Source organism: Arvicanthis niloticus, chromosome 1 (genome assembly GCF_011762505.2).
Source record: "Arvicanthis niloticus isolate mArvNil1 chromosome 1, mArvNil1.pat.X, whole genome shotgun sequence".
Taxonomy (NCBI): Eukaryota; Metazoa; Chordata; class Mammalia; order Rodentia; family Muridae; genus Arvicanthis; species Arvicanthis niloticus.
In genome coordinates, this window is record NC_047658.1 from 47,609,678 (window position 1) to 47,633,744 (window position 24,067).

The following is a 24,067-nucleotide window of genomic DNA, read 5'->3' on the forward strand; positions in this document are numbered from 1 at the left end:
CCCTCTGTGCTCATGGCTTACACAGGCTATACAATCTCATTAGCTGAAGCTCAGAAGGAATATTCAGATGGTAGATTTTTGCTTCCTTTTCTTCAGCCTTGTATCTTTGTCTGGATTGTCTAAAAGGTTGCAGAGGAAGTAAATATTTGTGGTGGCTGGGAAGACTGGGTGTTACCATAGCCTGTATTATTAGAATGTTCAGTTACAAACAATAGCATGACACTGCCAGAAACAAGACAATGCAGAAACATGTATCTCTATTTTCAAACTGGTAGAATCTCAGGATGGGTGGCTCAGATTATCACAGAGGTCCCAGGCTACACTGAAGGAATGGAAAGAACCAGACTGGATGTGACATTTCTTACAATGTGCCTTTCATTGTCCTGTACTTCTTCCACTGTAACTCACTAGAACCTTGGAGCACTGAGTCTGAGAGGTCTCTGAGCTGGGTTTGGTGGCAGTATCTATGGGCAAAGCAAAAAAAAAAAAAAAAAAAAAAACGATGACTTATATTTTTTTAGCTGAAGAATCACTAATATGTTCTGAGTGATTTCTCTCTCCAAATGATACAGGTATTAAAATCTATTTCTAACTTTTACCTACCTGCTAAGTAAAGTTTCTGAATCACCTTGAACTAGTCTCTACTTTTCCCATTCACTGAGTCACTTGCCCACTCTGTATTTTATTCATAGCTCTGTGGTTTTGTGAGAGCAAAGTCTGTGTGGGGAATCCCATTATCATTATATTCTCTTCTTTATTTTTACTAACCATCCAAATGCTAGCAGAGTCCACAGTGATATGAACTGCTTGCTAAGCCTACTCAGAATTAGATTAAAAAAAAAAATAACAACAACAACAACAAAAAAAAAAAAACATAGTGCAAGGAACCAGTTTATTTTTTAGTATGTAAACACCTTGGCTATAGAGATAATTTTTCTGGGAAAGGGACTAATAGATGACAAAAACATTGCTTTCTTCAGAAATACCTGCTAACTTTTGATCTCCTACAACACGTGTCAAAGTGTTACCACACGTGCTCAGTGTCTGCCATGATATCTGATCAACAGCAAGCATATGAAAACACTTCTAATGGAGCCACATAGTGTGGCGTTTGGTTGCCGTGAAAATGAGGCTGTGGAGATGAGGAATAAAACTGAGAGTGGTGCAAACCTCTGTGCCACATCAGCAGTTCTGAAATAGGGCAAGGGGAGGGGGTGTTTTTAAACCAACTTCTATGTCTTGAGCAGCTTACTGTGATAAGCACAATATTATCCACACATGAATATGATATGCTTGGCATTGCTTTTACACAGGATGTGGTTAAAAGTGCTGATGCATGTTTTAGCATTCTTCCTTTACTCACTGCAACATGGAGATTGCCCTCTGGCTAATGGCATTGACCATGACTGGTAGCATATGGCTCAGATTACTGGCTATAATTTTGGCTTTGTGGGATGCCTATCAACTTTTGTTTAAATAAGTTTGCATCTCTTAACTGCTGTACACTCATTTTTTAATCTGTGATATAATATACATAATTTACCATTCTAACTACTTTTGGGCACACTATCCAGTCCCATGTTATTAATAGTTACACTTTTTTATAACCATCACTACTAGAAAGATAAAAACAGTTGTTTTTCCAAAGTGGAGCTTCTCACCTGTTAAACAGTAAACCTTCATTCCTGTCCCCTGGAGACCACCATTCTGCTTTCTATCTGCTTCTGACTGCTATGTGCGCCTTACATAAGTGGATTCATGCAGTATTTGTCCATTTGCAGCTGACAGTCGTATAGCACTTAGCATAACATCTCAAGTTTATACAAATTGTAAGATGTGTCAGTTTCTTTTTTAAGGCTAAATAGCATACATTGTAACAACATATACTTTATTTGCTCACACACCGACCATTTGAGCTGCTTCACCGTTTAGCTGCTGTGAGTGGTATTACTCTGACTGTTGTGTGTAAGTACCTGTTTGAATCCCTGCTTTCATTCTTTGGCTGTATGACCAGAATTGAAATTGCTGAGCCAAGATAATTATGGTTTTTAGGAATGGCTACATTGTTTGCCACCTGGCTCTAACATTTTACACATTTCTACCCCAACAGTTTCAAAAGACCTCCAGTTTCTCTGCACTCTCAAATAACGATTATGAAGTGATGTCCTATTTTGGTTTTGATTTGCATTCCCCTAATATATACTTTTGTGCTACTTGTATTCATAAACCAGTGAGTTGAGCTGTCTTAAGCTAATCTCACCTGCAAATAATGTGTTATCTAACCAGGTCTTGGATCGATACACACTTTTTTTTAACACATTGCCTCAACAATATGTGAAACTAGACTAAAAACTTCCTTTCCCACCTCTTTCACCTTAAACCTTTTGTCAAAGTGTTACATCTCAGACTCAACATAATTAAAACATCTATCATCTTTTCATCTAACTTTTCTCCATCTGTTTATTGTGGATCCTTCTGCATCTCTCTTTTTGTGGATTCTGCCTTTTCTCACAGTTTTCCATTTATATCTTTTTCTGTATTCTAAAGGAAGCCTCCACATGCTACCACTAGAACAGAGTAGTTCAGACTCCTCTTCTTTGGTCTTTGTCCTCGATATCCCCCACCTATTCTCCAGTTTCACATTTGTTTCTATATTTCTGTATTGACTTTCTCAGTACAGTACTGAGCTTGTCACCCTAGAGAATAGAGCATACTTTCTCATTTTAGCTCTATCCCCTAGTATTTGCTTAGTGCAAATACTTGTGAAAATCACTAGCAAAAATAAAAAGTTTTTGCTTCTAAATATCAGAAGCAAAAATCTTTAATCTGGATTATCTACATTGGTTTCAGAGCCCTGAGTTGTAATACACATGGTGCATGTGCCCAGCAAAGGCACCATAGCTTCCCTTAGAGTCCTGAGTCTTGTTACTCAAAGGGCTTTGAAGCCCCTCCCCTTTTTTCCTTTCTTTGAAAATACTGGGGTTTTTTCTTACATAATAAATCATGATTATAGTTTTCCCTCCCTCTACTCCTCTCAGCTCCTTCCCACTTTCCCTCCTATCCGTATCCACCCCTTTCTGTCCCTCAGTAGAAAACAGTCTTCTAAGGAATTAAAATAAGATAAAAACTAACATATCAGAATAGGACAAAACAAGTAAACATAAGGAAAAGAGTCCAAGAAGAAAGGCACATAAAACAGGTAGAGATGCAGAAAGTCACTCATTTGCACACTCCAGAATCACATAAAAATACTAGGCTGGAAGCCATAATGTATAGGCAGAGGACCTGAAAGACAAAAAGAGAGAAGAAAATGTAAATAAAATTAAATTAAAATTTAAAAATGATAAGATTTAAAAGAAAAAAAAAAGGCCCTAACAGGACATTATGTGACAAGATGCCAAAGATACCATTGTGAGTTTGTGTTCCGTTGGCATCTACTGCTGAGCATGCAGTCTGCCCTCAAGAGTGGTTTGTTTCTACAGAGAGACTCCCCTGAAGATAGATAGCTTCTGGTTATGGAGCAGGGGTTAAAACTACTCTACTCGTTTCACCTCTGGCACCCTGTCTAATACAGAGCCATCAGGCCTGTGCGTGCTGCCTCGGTCTTTATGAGGACTGGGATGTGACTTAAGTGTTTTGCTCGTGGTTTTTTTTTTCACTTGCAGCTCAAGTTACAGACTGTTAATGTCCATGTGAGTGCTGGAAATGGAACTCAGATCTTTTAGAAGAACAAGTGTTCATAACCATTGAACCATCTCTACAGACCAGTAGCAGCTTTTCTACAGTTGTTTACTTCTCTGTAACAGCAGGCACAATGGATATGGCTTCCCCTTTAGATTATTGCTTTCTAGCCGGGCGGTGGTGGCGCACGCCTTTAATCCCAGCACTTGGGAGGCAGAGGCAGGCGGATTTCTGAGTTCGAGGCCAGCCTGGTTTACAGAGTGAGTTCCAGGACAGCCAGGACTACACAGAGAAACCGTGTCTCAAAAAACCAAATATATGATATCATATATATATATATATATATATATATATATATATATATATATATATATCCCATAGTTCTGTGACTTAGTGTATGTAGGGTGTATAATCTCTTGACTTGGCCCACCTGCTAGGGTTAGTGCACACATGCATGTTCACAATCGCACATGTCTGCCTGCCTGTCTATCTTAAATATAACTTGACCGGAAAAGATGTATGTAGGGCTAGAGGTTTTGTCCACAGTAACACATACCGTCTTAGTCAGCACATGGTGCTTAGTCTACAAGATGCTAGGGCAAGCTTGTTGACCACACTGATGAAACAGTCTTCTCACGTAATTCTCTGAGGACAAGTTCTTTAACTTCCTCAGTTTTAAGATGTAGGATAGTCCTCAATCACAGAAGGTTGGTTTAATTTTTTTAAGGAAAGAATAAAGCTACCCATGAGGGGTATCTCTAGTCCCTCCTTTTTCAAAAAGTAACAGAATATATCCTTTATATTTTAAGAGAAAAACATACTTTATGAGCGATACAAGGCCACCTTGTTATGATGGCAAGAAAAATCACAGATAACAAAAATATTGACAAAATGTGGCAAAGTTGCTAAATGGTACAGCCATTTTGAAAAACAACCCAAAGTTTCCAGAAAGTGAAATCTGAGTTACCATGTGCGTAATTAAACAGTCCCATTTCTAGGTGTATTCTTAAGGGAAATAAAAACATCTGTCCTCAAAAAGCTTGTATAAATCAGTGTGTAAAACGTTCATTGTATTATTCATCTACAGCAACCAGAAAGTCAAGACAACCCAAATGTTTAGTATTTGATGAACGAATAATTAAGATGTAGGTATAGCCATACAGTGGAATGTTATTTGGAACTAATAAAACACTAATACTACAACATAGATGAGTATTGGATACATTTTGCTAAGTGAAAATAACATCACAGAAGACTAAAGAGTACATGACTACATTAATAAGAACTGTTCAGAGTAGGCACATCAGTAGACAGAAGTTGGCTCAGTTCTTTTCTAGGACCAAGAGAAAAAGATTTAAATGTTGGGTTTCTTTTTATTGCCATGGTGGTGCTCTGAAATTAAATGATGGTGATGGTTATATAATTCTGCAAATAGTCTAGTACTATTAAAGTTATACAGTCTAAATGACTTCAGTTCTGTGGGACAAGAATTTAAATAAAGACACTAAAATAAAAATGTTACAGTTGCATGCATGTTCTTACGCACATGTACAAAATAAACACAGGCTGCATCCTGAGTTCTTTGGAAGAGAAAAATGTAAGTGGAAGAGCAAGTGAATCCAGAGAACTTTTTCATTCTTTTTTAAAAGATAGTTTTCATGTAATATATTTTGATCATGATGTTTTTTCCTCCCCTAACTTTTCCCAGATCCTCACCACCTCCCTACCCCCCTAGCTTTGTTTTCTTCTCTCTCTTTCTCAAACAAAAACAGAAACAGTAAGACAAATTAAAAAAAAAATACTTAGACGAAAAGCCCACAAGAGTCCAGCAATAACAGCAAAAGACAGAGTTCATTTTGTGATGGCAACTACTCCTGGGCACTGAGTCTGCCCTGATTTGTAGAAATCAGGACTTAATTGAAGAAAACTAATTTTCCCTTTGCCAGCAGTTATCTTTTGCAAATAGCTTCTTTGTGCACTTACTGTCTCAGTGCTGGGACCCTGACTGGCTTGAATCTTTGCAGATCTTGTGCAGTGGTGCCACTCTGTGAGTTCCTGTGTTTCTGAGAAGCACTGTTCCTCTGCAGTCATCTACCACCTCTGGCTTGTTCAGTCTTGTTACCTCCTCTTCCTCATAGATCCCTGAGCCTTGGGGGGTTTGATGAAAGCATCCTATTTAGGACTAACTGCTCCAAAGTCTCTCTCTTTTTGCACATTATACAGTTGTGGGTCTCTATTAATTCCCACCTACTGCAAGAAGAAGCTTCTCTGATGAGAGTTGAATGGGGCACTATCTGTGGGTGCAGTGGTATGCCATTAGTCGTTTCATTGCTGTTTCCTTTAGCAGAAAGTTGTAGGGTTTCCCTAGTCCCATTGACTACCTAGCCCTATGTTCTTGGCCTCTCTAGCACTGTCAGGTTCCATCTCACAGAACAGACCTTAATTAAAGTATAGCCATTTGTGTCACTGTTGCACCAGTGTATCGTGCAGGCAGATAGCTGTTATAAGCCTCAGGGTTTGTAGCTTTGTCATCCTGATGCTTGCCTTGTCTGATAGCTTGCAGAGTACTTCCCAGTACCCTGAATGTTAGTTATGAATGTTAGACATGAAGCTTTTATCTAGAGTTTAGCTAACAACACTGTACTGATGTTAGGGTTTGGTTTTCAAAGACAGAGTTTCTGTGTAGCCCTGGTTGTCCTGGACTCTTTGTGGACCAGACTAGCCTTGAACTCACAGAGCTCACGCTGCTTCTGCCTCCTGAGTGCTGGAGCTAAAAATGTACGTCACCACACACAGCTTCTAATGTTGGTTTTTAAATACTGACAAGTATTAAACAAGAGGGAGAGACATATAGAGGAACTTCCTGTACTGTCTTTGCTATGCGCCTTTCTGTCAACTACAATGATTATTAAACAATTATCAAATAAAATTTGAGAAACTATAGAAAAGTTGAAAGGAATATTATTAGTTTATGATCATTCAAGTGTAGTTGTTCACTTAAAAGTTCAGTCAAATTAGGATTTTTTTTTTTTTTTGCTACAAAGGAATAATCATATTGATATATTTTCAGTACCTATATGTTTTTTTTAAATTAATGATAAATATTATTTTAAAATGTGGGATAGTTCTGAAATTTTAGCTTCCTTAAGCTAGTAAGTTAACTTTGTCTTAATAGGACTGTTTGACATACACTCACCCTTGGAAAGAATCTAGAGCAAAAGGATCAGTCACCAGACCTGCAGACATGCACGAGGCTTCTGGAAGGTTTCTTAACACTAGTATTTCCTCATCACATAATATATTCTCTTAAAGAGATTTTATTTTACCTTAATTTTGTTTTCATTCTCATGAACAGTTGCACAATAGAGTGACCACTAAATGTAACTTACCAGTGCCTAAACTGAGGGAAACACAGAGTTTAGTGAGTACATATCCAAGGAGAAGAATGTTTTCTTTACACATTGGCCATGGAACTGGGATGATAGTGAAAAGAGTTCAATTCAAAGACACATGTGTTAGGCTTTGCCAAAATGTTGGCTGAAAATATTACTGGAGTCCTGGAGAGGGGCAGAGCAGCATAGTTCAGGGAGGCTCGTTTTCATGTTCTTACTCTGGCATTTGAGACTCCTCTAAGCTTGTTTATTTCTGTTAACTAAGTTTGTTTATGTTTATGCAACCTCTATTATAGTAATAAAAGAGACAAAGGGATTTTTACATTTCCCACTTCAAGATTTACTTTTATGCTAAATTATGATAGCTTTGATTGCTAACAGAGAAATGTCTCAGTAAAAACAAGATACAGGTTTTAAAAAATTAGAAAATTCTCTGAGCCACTACTTGGGAGATTGTTTTTATTTGTTTGTTTTAGTTTGGCTTTATCTATTTTTTTTTTTTTTTAAGAAAGTGTACTGAGGCTGGAGAAGTGCTTGGCAACTCAAAGCACATAGTGGTCTTGCAGAGTTTAGTTCTCAGCACCCATGTCAGGTCCCTCACAGCCACCTACTACAGAGGATACAATACCCTGGTCTCCTTAGGCACGGGCATTCATATGTATATACACACACAGTGTAGTAATAATCCTTTTAAGCTGTTCCTTTGAAGGATGTGGATAATGTTTTGTAAAGTCACTGACTTTGGTTAGTGCTAGTTCTTCATGCCCAGGTTACCTTTCTGGAGAGCATCTTCTATATAATGCCAGGGAAGCTACTGAAACTGCATTCCATTTTGACCACTCGTTCCTGCTGCCTTTCTTCTCTGTACTAATGAAACAGCAGGGATGAGAAAGTAGTGTTCATTTTATATGTGTCTAAACTTGCAGTTACTCACAAGTAATTTATTTCTCCTGTTGTCAAAAATAGGAAGAAAATGTATCCTTTAGCAAAGTCCTCATCCAACTTGCTATACATTAAGTAAAATTATTTTTACCAACACTGTAGTTTAGTATTTTTTCTGTTCTGCTGAATGACACATCTAGGAATGCTTTCTTTTGTATATCTTGTATTCATGCTTTTTTAAAAATAAGCTGCTTACTCTAGTCCCCTGCCTGCTTGTTCCCTATTGAAATAACTTGGCATCTTTGTCTAATTAAGTAACTGGCTTTAGTTCTTTTCCACTGACCTTTATTCTGTTTTACACCAGTACTATACTGGTTTGGTTCATGTGGCTCTTAAAGTCATGTGTCTGACTTTAGAGATATAACTATTAGAGTTTCTGATTTGTAAATGTGCTTTCTCTGTATGAGCCTTTAATTCCAGTGAGTATCTTTTTAGTTCTCATGGTGTACATATTATTTATCTTTTACATTTTTATTTTATATTTATCATTTTACATTTTTCCCTAACTAAATGTCTTGGCACTACTATAAATACCATAGCTTTTACTTTGTGTTTTAGTGTCTACGCATCTTTGCCAGTACACAAAACTAATATTGATTTGGAAGTCTGTCTCACAACCCTCAGGCACTTATTCTAGTAGCATTTTTGTTGTTTGGAATTCTCTGTGTAGACAGTTAGGTCATCTTTTGAGTAGTTTCACTTCTTCCCGTTGCATGTATTGTTTCTTTTCTGATTAGTGCACCGAGTACCCCTCCAGAGCAGTACTGGATACAGGTGATATGGTGGCTGTTCTTCAGGCTTATTCTTAATTTCAGATTAATGTGCTTGGTCTTCATATCATTGGGAATGATGTTGACTAACTATAGGGCTGTTTTGTTGTATCTTTAAGAACGTCTTATCAGGTTGAGGAATTTTTTTTCTGTTAGTGTTCTGATAATTTATTTTAGTAGATACCAATTTTTACCAAGTTTTCACCTTTTGGTTTTCCTCAGTTTGAGGGTTGGTAGACTTAAATTGAATTTTTAGAGTGTTGTTTTTTTTTTTTTTTTTTTTTTTTTTTTTTGAGACTATACTGTATTTACATCATTTCCCTCTTCCCTTCCCCCCTCCATCAGTTGCTGTTAACTATATACTTTTCTTTTGCAATGCTACGATAACCTTTTCTTCTTAGAATTGACCCACTTGTTCACGATATGCTTATCTTCCACATATATTGCCTAAGTCAGGTTATCAAAAATTCTGCTGGTGATTCTGCACCATTCCTAAGAGTGACCAATGCTCTTCTGACTTTATCTGGTTTTGATGTCAGAGGCTCAGAAAACAAGTTGTGACTGTTGTTTATTTGTCTGTTTCCTAAAAGAGTTTGTGTAAAATTTGTGTTATCGCTTCCTTAAGTATTTGTGGGATTCACCAGAAAGCCTTTTGGCCTGGGATTCCCTTTGAAAGAAAGTTCTAAACCACAAATTCAGTGACTTGAATGAAGACTGAAGTTATTTATGTCATTGTGAGCAAATTTTGATCATTTCTTTAGAGTTATGAACTTTACACAAATGTTGTTTATAGTGAATCTTTATTATCCTTCCTGTGTGTAGACCCTGTGGTTTCCCTCTTAGACTTGTGGTACCATCACGTATCTTGGGTAGCTTATAACCTTCCTCATAAAAGCTACTACGGTTTGATGATACTATTGACCAGCTTTTCTGACTGTTGAAACTAGGTATTTTCCTGCTTTCTGAACCACTCATTTCTGTACATTCTAAGGTTTTTGTTTGTTTTGGTTTTTTTTGCAGGTTTTGGGTTAATGTACTGTCTTGATTTTTTCCCTTTATTGAAAATAGATTTTTTTTCTTACATAATATATTCTAATTACAGTTTCCCCTCACCTCTGATTACAGTATCTCCTTTCTCCCCTCCCCTCCAGATCTACCCCCTTCCTATCTCATAAAAAACAAACAGGCCAATCCTTTAGTGGTGGCCTTTAATGCCAGCATTCCTGAGGTAGAGGCAGGTGCATCTCTGAGCTCAAGGCCTGCAGAGTTAAGTTCCAGGACAGTCAAGTCTTGAAAAAAGAAACAAAAAATATTAAAGAAGAAAAAAAAGAAAAACAAAACAAATATGTCCCTACATGATAATAATAATAATAAGATACAACAAAAGCTAACACACTGGCGTAGGACAAAACAAAGAGAAGGAAAAGAGCCTAAGAGGCACAAGAATATAGACACAGAGACCTATCATCTGTACATTTCAAAACCCTATGAAAACACTAAACTGGAAATCATAAGATATAACCATAAGACCTGTAGGGTAAAAAGAGGAAAAAATACAAGAGTAAAAAAGGGAAAAAATACACATAAATAAAATAAAAATTAATAAAACAAATTTTTTAAAAAATGGAAATTTTTGTGACATTCCATTATGAAACAAGAGACCTCCAAAAAATGCTATTGCACTCATTTTCTGCTGGCCATATGCTGCTGGGTGTGCAGCCTACCGTTAGGAGTGGCCTGTTTCCCAGGGAGACTCCCTTGGAGGAAACTCAATTTTCACTTGCAAATGGTTATCAGTCAGAGATAGCTTCTGGAATGGGGGCCTGTGTCCACTTCGTTTAGCTCTAGGACCCCATCTGGTACAGACCTGTGCAGGCCTTGGGCAAGCTGCCCCAGTCTCTATGGGATCATCTGCATGCCAACCCTGTTTTATCTAGAAGGCCTTGATATTTTGGTATCTTCCATCCTCTCTGATTCTTACACCTTTCAACCTTCTCTCCTGCCAAGTTCCCTGAGCCCTTAGGGGAGGAATCTGATGGAGACATCTCTTAGAGCTGAGTGCTCTAAGGTCTCTTGCCTGTTTAATGTCTGGCTGTGGGTCTCTGTATTAGTTCCAGTTTGCTACAGGAGGAGGCCTCTCTGGTGATGGCTGGACAAGGCACTGATCTATAAGGCACTGATCTATGAGCATAACAGAACATCATCAGGAGTCATTTTGTTGTTACTGTATATTTCTTTGTCTGTTTTCAAAACAAGGTTTTACTGTGTAGCCCTAGCTGTCCTGAAACTTACTCTGTAGAGCAGAACTCACAGAGATTTATCTGCCTGCTCTGCCTCCCAGATGTGGGCCACCACCATCCAGCTGTTACTTTTGGTTTTACCCTAGGTTCCTGAACTGTCTAGTCTCAGGTTCTTGGTTACCCAAACAGTGTCAGGTATTGGTTCTCTCATGGAGTGGCCCCTCAGTCACGTCCCATGCTGTTGATCACTTACTCTCACAAACTGTGCCACCATACATTAGCATATCCTGTAGGCAGGATACCATTATCAGTCCAAGGGTTTGTGTCTGGGTTAATGTTTACCTTTCTCCTGGAACTTTTTTAGTGAAGCATTTTTAAACGTTATATTTGATTCTAAACACTGCAACTAGTGATATCCCACAAATTTTTATTCAGAAGTCTTAATTTTCTTAGATGAGGGGTGGGTTACTTAGTAGTTTTATTTGGAAAAAAAAAAACTGTTTTTCTTTTCTTTTTTAGAATCTATGTAGGGTTCCAGTCTTTTAATTTGGGTTTCTGGTTTAGTAGTGTTCTGGTTAAAAAAGCGAACTTTTTTGTGACTTTAATCCTGTTAAATATGCAGAAGTTTTGTTTTATTTAGAGTTGTTTGTGTATCGCATATGAACATCTTAAGTGCACTTGTTAACAGTGTGCCCTGCCTGCCCCATGTCCTGTGTCAGTTAGTCAGGATTGTCGGGTGTCTCTGAAGTTTTCTAGATCCTTGTGTCTACTTGTTCTATCAGTTAGTGAGAACAGAGTGTTGGATATTTGATGTTAATTAAAAACAAATACTGCTGAAACAATTGAATTAGGAAGTTGTAAGGATAAGGTAGTTAAGCAGGATGGATTTGCATTTCCAAGTCTTGCACACTCACTCCCAGTGCCATTCCTGCTGTGTTTTGCCCTTCTGAGCCTGTCTTCTTTGGTTTAATAGAAGTGATATAAACTTGTAGCTACTATGATCATTTGACAAGAAAATGAGTGCTGAATTCTTAACATGGCATCTGGTGTGTAGTTATAGTTAAATAGGAATTATTTTGTATTTTTTTTAAATCCTCAAATTTTGTATACTTTTCAAGATTGCAAGTTACAACATCAAGTAAGTATTTTAGTATTTTTTTTCTTTTTATTTGTTAAGTTCTTTATTTCACCCTTGGTCTAAACGATGGCTTGCCTTTTGTGAATCTTTTTCCATTGATTTCGCATGCCATTTTTACTGGCAGTCTTTTCAGAGCTTTCAGCTGAGTGTAGACTGCCTTATTTTTATTACAGTAGAGTTTTGTTTTCTCTCCTAGCATAACTTTACATACCTTGCAATAGAATACTAACAGTCAGAGGGTATGAACAATACATAGATTTTTTTGTGTGTGTGCTATGATGTTTCCTTATTGTCTGAAACAAATTATTTGTGTCTTCCAGATCAACCGAGAAAGCTGGTGTACCATAGAGCCCTGCCCTGAAGCAGCATCTCTCTTAGCCTCCAAACAGAACATGCAAACAGGTATGCATGTTCACAGTCCTGCTCTGTAAGGCACAATCTGATGTGCTGATCTGCTACCCTTGAGTGTGCTAAACAGCAAACTGGAAGAAAACTTGTGTGGATGTGGTTTAGTTTTGTAAGCAAATGGCTTCACAATTGAAATAAAGGCATAAGAGTTTTCCTTAATTTTATTTTAGGAATTAATAGTAATTTTAGTAATTATGAGGCTATGAGTTGTTAATCATTTGTAAGGAAATCTAATGGTATAAAATTATAAATACATATTGCTGGGACCAAACCTATGGTTCTTAATTTTGGCTGTGTTGACACAAAAACAAAGAGAAACCATAGCTCTTGCCTTAAATGGAATAAGAGGTAGTTTATTCTAGAGCCAGATTTGAGTGACCGTAGCTCAGGATTCCCAAATTCCATGTCCTAATGTAGAAGCAGTTTCATAAGGTTTTTACAGCAATAAAACATAGAAAGCCATAAATCAAGACACCTTTATATACATTGATGGGAACATCAGAGGAGTGGCTCCAGCAAGAAGGATGATGCTCTTCTTTCTATGAGTCCCACATGCCATCTGATATTTTTAGCTTTCAGATTGGTGAAAGGTAGTGGTCTGCTATGTATAAATTCCAAAAGATTTATATCTGTTAGTCAAACAATATTAGTTCCAACATAGAGGGGGACAAGGAGTGGCTAATCTGGGGGCTAAAGCTAACCTAGATAAGGTAATCAATCACAGGACCTGCAACATCCCAACTTTCCCATATCACTGCAGTCTGTCTTTGCAAATACAGCTTCGTTCCAGGAAATCTCACTGACAGCTATATACTGGAATCATCTGAGCAAGAGAGCTTTGAAAATACATGGTGCCTTGGTCTTGGTTTTAGTGGTTCAGATTTATTGGTTTGGGATGCAGCATGGACATCCACTAGAATCTTTGACTCCTTTTCTTCTGCATAGGCAGAATTGTCAGACGTCTTTTGTTACATGTCCATGATATATTAGTAATAACAAATAGAGTTAAAATCTTGCCTGATAATAACACTAGTTAGGAGTCCTAACTTCACCCCATGTTCAGCCAATTCTGACATAAGATACATTCCTAGTGTCTGGGTTCCCCTGTCTTCTATCTGTAAAGTGTTTCTAGGCTGCCTCGCTGAGGGGTGTTACACAGACATCAAGGTGAATGACTGTCTCTGAGCTCCCTCCTGTGCTGGCTTCTATGTTACTAAATGAGCAATAATACTTTACATTTTTGAGTTCTCTAGTCTGCTTTACCAACAAAGCCTCTGTTTATAGTTCTCAACTCTGACTGCATTACAAAGGAAGTATTGAAAACAAATGTTGAATATGTTTTCTTCAGTATTTTTCACACTTCTTGAGAGTGCGCTTTCAGAATATTATGCTATGATTATATTTGGGGCCTACAAATTCAAAGGTGCTGGAAGTAAAAGTATACCCAAACCCGTGTTTTGGTTCCTTTAGCTATAAGGGACTTTTCTGAAAGTGTAAGTATAACCACCCCAGAATGAAAACTTCTGCTGTGTAATTATTGAGTGGAGTCTTGGAATTATTGAGTGAAGCATGCATAAAACAGAATGACTTCTAGAAATCATGACTCAATTTATTCCTTTAAGGAACTGGATTTCTGTTGTAGTCTTTGTCAGGTCATACTTGTGCAAATTTTTACAACACCTCTTTACACTGCAACTCCCAGAATAAGTAGTTTGGTCATATATTAAGGGTTAATGAAGCCTGAACTTTATTTAGGCATATGTATCACATACCTGTAGTGTGCTACATGCCAGATAACCAGTTATTAAATTTCTAGTGTGCTGTTAACTGTCAGTGTGACTCTTTAGGGCTTTACTTATCATTGCATTTTAGTGGTATAGAAGTGAAGACCTACAGAATTATTTACCTGGAATTTTTCTTTTAAATGAGACAAATGTAAACATTCTAAAATCAGTATCTTCACTCTGGTTACTTTATACTTTACTATCTTGCACTCATTCATTAAGAAGTGGGTGTAGGAAGACAGTAAGGATTCTATTTCTTTTGAAAATATCCCAGCATATGTGACATGGGTGTACGTTAAGTTTGTCTTTAGGAATCCCTCCACCCGTGAGAGTCATGGCAGGGTTGTAATGGTTTGTGGTTGCTCTCTCCATGTACTGTACCCCTTTTTCCCCTCCATATTCTTCTTTCCTCCAAACAGCCAGCTTACTCTCCCACATTAGCCCTCTTCTTATCTCACGCTTGCAGCCTTGTGCTAGTTTGGCTTTATTTTGGGGTAAGGTACTTCTACCGGAGCTGAATCTATGAATACTTTAGGAGGGTGTATCGTGTGGTTTTCTTCTCTAGGCTGGAGTTTAGGCATAGTCGTTTAGATTGCCAGCTAGCCCTCTAGCAGCACAGCATTATTGCTCTGACATCCTTTTCTTTTAGCCAGCATCCCCAGTTCCCCCTCAATTACAATATGAAAATTTTTGGAGTTTTTCAAGTAGCCAAAGAGGCAGGAGTAGAAATATCACAACCCCACCAACTGTAGTTTTTGTGCACTATATAAAGTGGGGGTAGGAGGGATGGCTTGAATACCTATCATTTAAGGTCCTTTGAAGAAGCCATACTATTTCCATTGAACTAACAGTCTGAAATTATCCACTAAATTCATAATTATGACTGACAGATTTAAGGTTAACTCATAGGTCCTGCCTCACCTGTTATGATATTTCATATATAATTATGCAATAAAATTATCTCTTAATGTGTTCACTTATACCACGAGATTGTGAATAACCCATTCTGCTATCACACTCTAAAGATCTTCCTAGGACCTAGCCAGATGCCTAACAAAAAAAGTAACTGTATCAGTTAATATGCCTAAAAGCTACTAATTAGACCATGGCTTTTCTTTTTTTTTCTTCTTTTTCTTTTTTTTTTTTATTGGATATTTTATATACATTTCAGATGCCATCCCCTTTCCCCATTTCTCCTCCCTAGAAAACCCCTATCATATCCTCCTTCTCCTTTTTGCTTTTATACATTTTTTTAAATTTTTATTGGATATTTTATTTACATTTCAGATGCCATCCCCTTTCCCCATTTCCTCTCCCTAGAAAACCCCTATCCCAGCCCCCCCTTCTCCTTTTTGCTTTTATACAATTTTTTTTAATGTTAATCAAAGGCTTTATAAGTTTGGTAATGCTCAAAAACAAGATGCCCATACAATCAGAAGTGTAACCCAGTACCCAACCTTGATATATCAACTATCTTTGACTGGAGGAGACACACAAACATCAGCCTCCATGCCCCCTCCCCCCACCTAGCTCCTCCTCTTCCTCTCCTTACTCCTCCCACCTTAGCTCCTCCTACATATCACCCTTCCTGTTAAAATAAAACTTTTCTCTTAAAATACAATTAGAGCATAACTATACCAAGTTGTGTCAGTAAGGTAGAAGATAGATATAATACCCAGTCCATCATTTTGTTGACTAACCAGAACCTCTAAAATCCCTCCTAACTAAAGGACTTAGTTCTGAACCTGGCTTTTTTTTGTTTTTGTTTTTTTTTTCTTGGCTTTAGAATGAATGTCAGCTGAAAACCATCCTCTCAAATCTTTTCTCTCAAAGTAAATAGCCGGGATTGGCTATGAGACTATAAAACTCTTCAACCCCATCAGAAATTCAGAATGACTGAGTTAACTGAAATTATGGGAAGCACAAAGCATAGCTTCTAAAACTTAGCCAATTTATAGAGACTGCTGAACACCTGGACAGTCTCTATACTACAAAACATTGGAGCATCCGCTCTTCAGCCTTCTGGCCTAGGATCATCTGACAGACCTAGTGATGCACAATTATTAAGGGTTGATTACTCTGTCTTGGCAGATATAATCAGTACTACTCTGCAAGTGTGTCCTTTTCTGGACAGTGATTTATCTGTAGATGAAAAGAGGCAATTCTTGCCTAGTGGCTGTCTCACCACAACTGGAGTAACTCCAAGGATGCTCAATTTCTTCTTAGAATCCAAGACAGGAAGCTGTCAGGAGCAGACAGGTCTCTAATCAAAATGAACATTAATACAGAAGTGTTTGTAACATCAGTCTGTGGACTTCTGACATTTTGAAAACCAACTATCCTTGTAAGGCAATCTGGACTGTTGTCTGTTAACTCCTCTCAGCTATTTCTAAATAAAATATGGAAAACACCCTAACAATAAACTCAGAGCCATGAATTTGCTATAGGCCCTTAACTCACAGGCTAATCATCTCGAATCAGTTAAAAATATTAAAGAAGGACTGGGTCTAAGCCTTGTATTCCTAACTGTGTTATATAGGCACAATGCCTATGAGTAACAATATTAATTTCACTTTTATATCAATTAAAAACTCGTACCAGGGCTGGAGAAATGGCTCAGAGGTTAAGAGCACTGGCTGCTCTTCCGGAGGTCCTGAGTTCAATTCCCAGCAACCACATGGTGGCTTACAACCATCCGTAATGGGATCCGATGCCCTCTTCTGGTTTGTCTGAAGATAGTGACAGTGTACACACATATATATATAATAAATAAATTTAAAAATGATTTAAAAAAAAGAAAGAAACTCGTACCAATAAAAACCTTAAATTTGAAATCAAAGTAAATTTTGTACCATTTAAGAAATTATAACTTCATCTGAATAACAGTTATACATATTTCTACCAATAGGTTATGACTATGCAATAAACCCTAGCTAATCCTCCCTGTTCCAACAAAACCACTACTTTTCCCTAGAAAGACAGCCCAATATTAACCACCTCAGTCCCCAAGCCCAGGGAATAGGGGCGCTGACTCTTCATTAACTTCTTCAAGCTGATTATGGGCGTTGAGATATTAGAAGAGGGGTGGGGGGAAAAGTAAATTGATAAGCCTCTGACGATGTGTCTTCACTGTATCCAGCTGGAATTCCAGGACATCAGAGGTTTGAGCAGGTCTGCTCAGCTTGCTTGATGAGTAGATACACCGAGGCTGTGTATTCTGCAATATACAATTCTAAGATACTGCCCGGGTTAGAGCTCCTGGAAGGCCCGCTTCTTCTGGGTTCTGTGAGATTGGGGGCAGAGCTGTTGCCCGGGATCTGCTCAGTCCTCGGGCCCAGACCAGAAGGTGACCATGTCTTTTCTAACTTTGTAAATATCTAAAATGGAAAAAAGACTGGGAAAGCAAAGAAATCGGTGAACAATAGAAAATGACTGAATGTTGGTATGAAACAGAAAGTAACTTTTAAAAAAATAGCTGTTGTTAAATATATGTTCTTTTTCAGAATGTGGAAGCTTCATAGATGTTGGACTGGGCACAGAGTGTGCCTCAAAAGAAGGTATGCTCCAGAGAGTGTCAGGGAGTGATTCTGACCTCTTTCACTCACCCAGTGATGAAATGGACAGCATCATCTTCTCAAAGGTATTGGATGAACCTTCTCATTTTTGACCAGCAGCTCTCCTAGTCTCGCTTGGCCTCACTTAACTCACCCTTTTTTACTGTGATTTTCTCCTTGGGCACAATGTCATATATGACTCTAGCTAGTGAGTTGTGATCCAGGTAGGCCATGTATTCTGAATGACTTTAGGGGATTGATTTTGCCTTGCCTGATTTTTGCTTTGTTCCTTCCTCCCTTCTCTTTCTAAGCTGCAACAGACAACCTAGCTAGGATCACTCACAGAGCCACACAAGTATTCTATTTAAAGAAGGGAAGTCTGTATTGCAAGGGCTTAGAAAAGGGCATTGGCCACATTTATTAGATTAATTTTCTGAAAAAATCATAGCTGGTTACATGAGTTTAAACTTGCATTGAAGTCAAAAAGTGTGGGAGTTCCTTTAGAATGAACTAAGTCAGATGACAGTGAACACCCTCCAGTGGTTAGGAAGGAACCACAGCTCAGACTGTATGATGTCATATACATAAACTCACCATAGAGTCATTCTGGTTAATATGTGGATGCTTGAAACTTACAGCTAAGCCTGATGAAATCATCTTTCTTCCAGACTGCTTAAGACTTTCTAGATCTATGGTAGAGAACTTGACCTTTTTCTCTAAAGAGCTAGGGAAGATGGAGGTTGGGAGCTTGAGTTTGTTTCTATTTGCAGCAGATGCCTTTCCCACAACACAGAGGGCAGGTCATGCTGTACTCCGTTACATGCCACAAGTGCTTTTCCTAATAGTAAGGACTGAAGGGGCAAAAGTGTTGTAGCAGCTGTGAAGAAGTATCTTCCCGGTTTTACAACTTAGAAGTCATGCTAAGAGAAGCTTTCTTAGTAGGTGACTCAACTATCCAAGACAGTGAGTGTGATACTCCCATGCTTTAACTGTTATGGTATAGAAATGATATTGTAACATCCAAGAATTCTGCTCTTCTCACTTTGTCCATCAGCCCTCATCTTCATTTGTCCTATTCTAACGCTTTCTACCCTGTTCCTTTGACCATCTTCTGAAGGATCTTGGAAAGATCATGGCGCAACCTTGGGATTTCTGTCTTGTCACTTGCTGCCTAGGCATGGTGTCACATGCCTGTAATCCAGCACTTACGAGGCTAGGGTAGGAGGACTGTGAACTTGATGTAGCAATGCAGCCAAATCTCACGGGATTAAAGAAGGGAAGATTTGCCTTTAAAGCTATATAAGAAGAGGAAAACCAATGGTTTTTGTTTTATCTGCCTGCCTTCCTCCCTCTTTCTCTTCCTTCTGTTCTTACACCCATAACAAATGCATTTTTAAAATTATACTTTTGGTGAGGAGGGATATGTGCTCAGTGCTCATGTAGAAGTCGGGTTAAAGATTCTAGCTTTAAGGTTGGCTCATAATGCCTGGAGCTGTGTAATCTGTGCTTGTCTAACTTAATAGTAAAAGGATTTTAAGATTTATTTTTATGTTTAAGTATGTGTTGGGGGGTGCTTATGGAGGCCAGAAGCAGGTGTTAGATCCCTTAGAGCTGGTGTTACATATTGTATTAGCTACCCGACATTAATTCTGAGAACTGAACTCAGGATCTTTGGAAGAGCAAAAAACATTCTTAACTGCTGAGCCATCTCTCCAGCTTAACTTTTGTTTTTTAAATTGAATAATCTTCCTTCAGAAAATATTTGCTTGCCAACCTCTTAGACATATAACATGTGAACAGTTTGTTCCTGCTATTACCTTCATTGTGCAGAAGATAATTTATAAAAAGGACCTCTGCTAGATACTGCACATTTTTTCCCAGGGAGAATAAACAACAATTTTTGTTTGTTTGTTTGTTTTTATTTTTCAAGACAGGGTTTCTCTGTGTAGCCCTGGCTGTCCCGGAACTCACTCTGTAGACCAGGCTGGCCTCGAACTCAGAAATCCGCCTGCCTCTGCTTTCCAAGTGCTGGGGTTAAAGGCGTGCGCCACCACCGCCCGGCTACAACAATTTTTTTAAATTTTTTTAAATTTTTTTTATTATTATCAAATCATAATTTTTACTTTTTAACACAGGGGTTATAAACAGAAAAATGCAGGATATGGGGAAGGGGATGACACAGGAGCACAGGTATTCAGGGGGAGTACAGATATCTTTCAGAACAGGGTATCAGCTGGGTAAAGGTTCAGGGGTCAGGTCACTATGACTCTGCCTATGATTCACTTGTCCTTATCTAAGTTGGTACTATCCGCCAAGGCTGCCTATTTACAAGGTCTATGACTACTCAGGCTGGTAAATTTCCACAAAAGCTGCCTGTTTACAATAGCTTATAGCCATCTGTTTCAGTGTTTTCCTGCCTGTGTTAGCAGGCATGTATGTCAGGCCTATTGCTGATTTTAGGCTTATGGCTGATTTTAGGCCTTCAGTGTATAAGCAGGGCTGCCCCTGACATCTCCTCCCTTCTCCAAGTATAGAAGGGCCGTGGCGATTCTAATCCTGCCAAGGCGGGGATAGAGGCCTGACCTCCAGTAATTAAAGGGGACATTGTAATGGCTCTGGTCCTCCTGTCATTGTCCATTGAGGCATGAGGGCCATACCCATCCCAATGTCTTTTTCCTGGAGAGGGGATATTTTGACATCAACCCCTATGCAGTCAGGCTTACAACAATTTTTTTAAAGCTGAAGCATGTAACTCAGACAAACTTCCACCTACATTGTTCAGAGTGCTTTAGAGAAAAGCTAGGCAGAGTGAATGAACTTTGACCTCCTCATGAATGCATGAGAATATCCAGATGGCCTGGGACCAGGTCAGGGTGGGGGTAGGGACGAGTCCTCCATTTCTTGTTCCAAAGCAGTAAATGACCAAGAGTTCTTGGAATAACTAATTTTCCTAGTGTTGATAAAATTAAGGGCTAGTTAATAATATTGTCAAGGCACTCACCTGAATATTTTTATATATGTTTATCTCGTTTCATAGGTCCAGCAACCAGATTTTTTTGTTCCTCATACCATAGAAGGAACAGAGGTTTTGATTGGTGTGCTGGCTAGTTTTATGTCAACTTGATCCAGGCTAGAGTCATTTGAATAGAGAGAACCTCATTTGAGAAAAATGCTCCCTTACCAGATTGGCTTGTGGCCAACACTATGCTGTGTTTTCTTGATTGGTAATTGATGGGGGAGGGCCCAACTCACTGTCGGTGAGGCCATTCCTGGGCTGGTGATCCTTGGTACTGTAAGAAGGCAAGCCATGAGGAGCCTATAGGTAGTACTTTTCTGTGGTCTCTGTATCTACTCCTGCCTCTGGTTCCCTGCCCTGTTTGAGCTGCCACCTTGACTTCTCTCTGTGTTGGACTTTCATATGGATAGAGAGTAAAATAAAGTCTTTTCTCCCCAAGTTACTTTTGGTCATGATGTTCTGTCACAGCAATATAAACCCTAAGACAACTTGTAAACAAGTTTGTCTAAAATAACTGAATGACTGAGGAAAAGTGAGATTTGCATTGAGGCTTGACTCTAATGTCTCTTCCCTGTTTTGTGGCTTTACTTTCCGTTTCTTCGGTACGGCTCTAAAAACCAGTTGGGAGACAGACCCTCAATTCTGCTTTCCTAAAGTCCTTCTTCTCTGGCCATTCTTACAGTGTGTGCTGTGTTACGTCAGTTATTTTGTGTCTTCCCAGGGCCTTAAGTTCCTCTCTTTCAGTCTTTTGGGGTTTGGAGGGACTCTTTAGGCAAGCCATTGCAACATGCTTTTCTGTGAACTGTGAGTGGTGCATTAGGTCACTTCCTGTAGCCATTTATTTATTTTTAGCCCTTTGGAGATCTCTTTAACAACGTGTAACCTCCTGGGAAATGTGACTCTTCGGTGAGCGTTAGGAGCCTTATGTTTATTCTTACAGATATCTGCCTGTTCCTAAGGTCATTTTTAGATCAGCAGCATAAATTTATACTTTGTTTTTAAACTGAGATGAAATCTGGCAATTCTTTTTGGAACTGAGAAAGAAAGTATGTAATCATAAAATATAGTTGATGTAGATAACTGGCTCAGGATTTAAGATTCTTAGAGAGAATACTCTATATAAAAACATAACATGATTTAGGGCATGTCATGAGGGTTTAAAATGTTTTTCAAGATAGTAGCATGTCTCGTATATAATATATAAATAATAAATACTAGCTGAATAAATGAAAGACTATTTGTTGGCACTATTAAGCATGATTCCTTCAGGTATAGTAACTATAAAATTTGTGGTAGTTTTGTCTTTCTTGTATTTAGCAATATAATGTTTATCTTTCAGTAGATACACATATAGATAGTATAACTTTCTAAGAGAACTAAACAGGCATTTCCCCCCAAATACTATATTATAAAACAGGGAAAAAGCAGGACTGTTGAATTTTGCAGGGAGCACCCATCCATTTTCCTCCCAGCTGCTGTCATTTTTTTATTATGTTTCCTTAACTACATAGGTGTGTTCTGTCTACATCAGTCTTCTTAAATTTGACAATATATTTCAAAACAAATTACAGGTATGTCCATACACAGCATGTGTAAATTCTTAGAATCATTATTTTTCTAGGGTTGATGGATTTGGGGGAGACATATTTTATATATAAATATATATACAATTTATATATAAGCCCTGAAAATTCAGTTGTTTCTGGTTTTTCAAGACCGTGTTGTTTTGTGTAGCCTTGGCTATCCTAGAACTTGCTCTATTGACAAGGCTGTCTTAGAACTCACAGAGATCCACCTGCCTCGGCCTCTAGGTACTAGAAGTGCTGGAGTTAAAGATGCGCACTACCACTGCCTGGCTTTGGCTGATGGTTGGTTGGTCGGTCAGTCAATTGGTTTTTTAAGACAGGGTTTTTCTGGGTAGACCAGACCATTCTAGAACTTGTTCTGTAGACCAGGTTAACCTTGAAATCTACCTTCTTCTACCTCCTGATTGCTGGAATTAGCCCCACACACTACCACTACCTAGCTCAGTTGCTTTTCATAAATGCATCCACTACCTTTATAACCTGGAGCTGCATGAACACATAGGCTATGTAAGCATAACCATGGAACTCTTTACATGGCATCCCTTCTCAATGACCATTCAACCCTTCAGAAGGAACAAAAAGTATTCCTCGTCAAAGATGTTTTCTCCGATTGAGAATGTCATATAAATGGCATATATAATGTCACATAAATGGCATTTAAATCTGAAGAATACTGTTTCTCCTGTACAACCCTGGGAGTGAGGTTTGGAATTCATAGTAATCCAAGAGACTGTCTCACAAATTGGCCATCTCTCTGTTCTCACTAGTGTTGTCTGAGAATCCCAGCTATTCTACATCCTTAGTAACAAACACAATTGTCTTCATTGTTACTGTTTCTGGTATCCATGCAGTATTATCTCATTATGGTTTTGATTTGTATCTCCTGACAACTAGTGATATTAAACAGATTTTCACATGTCCATTGGCAACTCATGTGTCTTCCTGTATAAAGCATCTGTTCATATCTTTGCCCATTAAAATAATTGGGTTATTTGTTGTTACCGAGGAGTGGATGATATATATCCTGAATACTGCTCCTTTATTAGATTCATGATTTGCAAATACCTTCTTGTATCATGTGCCTATTCACTTATGTAAAAATGTCTTGGTTAGCTAAAATTTTTAATTTGATGAAGTATAATTTAATAGATTCTTATTCAGCATACTGCTTTGTGTGTCCTCCCTGTTTGCTTTTCCCTATGTTGATGTTCTGCTTTAAAGATTTGTAATTTTGAGCTTTTATTTTCAAGATTAAGACTTATCTCAGTATTATATTTATAACTTTAACAACAGCTTTATTTATTTAGGAGGATTAAATCCTAGCTGTCTTTAGAGTCATCTAATGAGCTTAAAGAGGGAGGTGGGAACACCTAGCTCTTACAGTTGACTAGCAAAACTAGTCTTTAGTTAACCTATTTTGTCATGTCTCAAAGCTAGAATAAATAAACATCAGAAAAAGTCACAGCATTTAAGGATATATTGTAGTCAGATTTTTGCCTTCTTAAAAGCGTGTGGGAGTTAGATGGCTCAGTGGTTAGGAACATTAACTGCTCTTC

The 24,067-nt window shown here is 38.2% G+C and overlaps 1 protein-coding gene across 10 annotated transcripts in view; it reads left to right on the forward strand.

Moving 5' to 3' along the window:
- The window catches only part of Akap13 (A-kinase anchoring protein 13), a 290,953-nt gene that overhangs the window by 188,327 nt on the left and 78,559 nt on the right, over positions 1–24,067 (forward strand). For all 10 annotated transcript variants that reach the window (XM_034496611.2, XM_034496621.2, XM_076935986.1 and 7 more), the window contains 2 exons: positions 12,484–12,565; positions 17,859–17,995. In XM_034496611.2, coding sequence (XP_034352502.1) covers positions 12,484–12,565; positions 17,859–17,995 — 219 coding nt within the window. The remainder of the gene's footprint in view (positions 1–12,483; positions 12,566–17,858; positions 17,996–24,067) is intronic.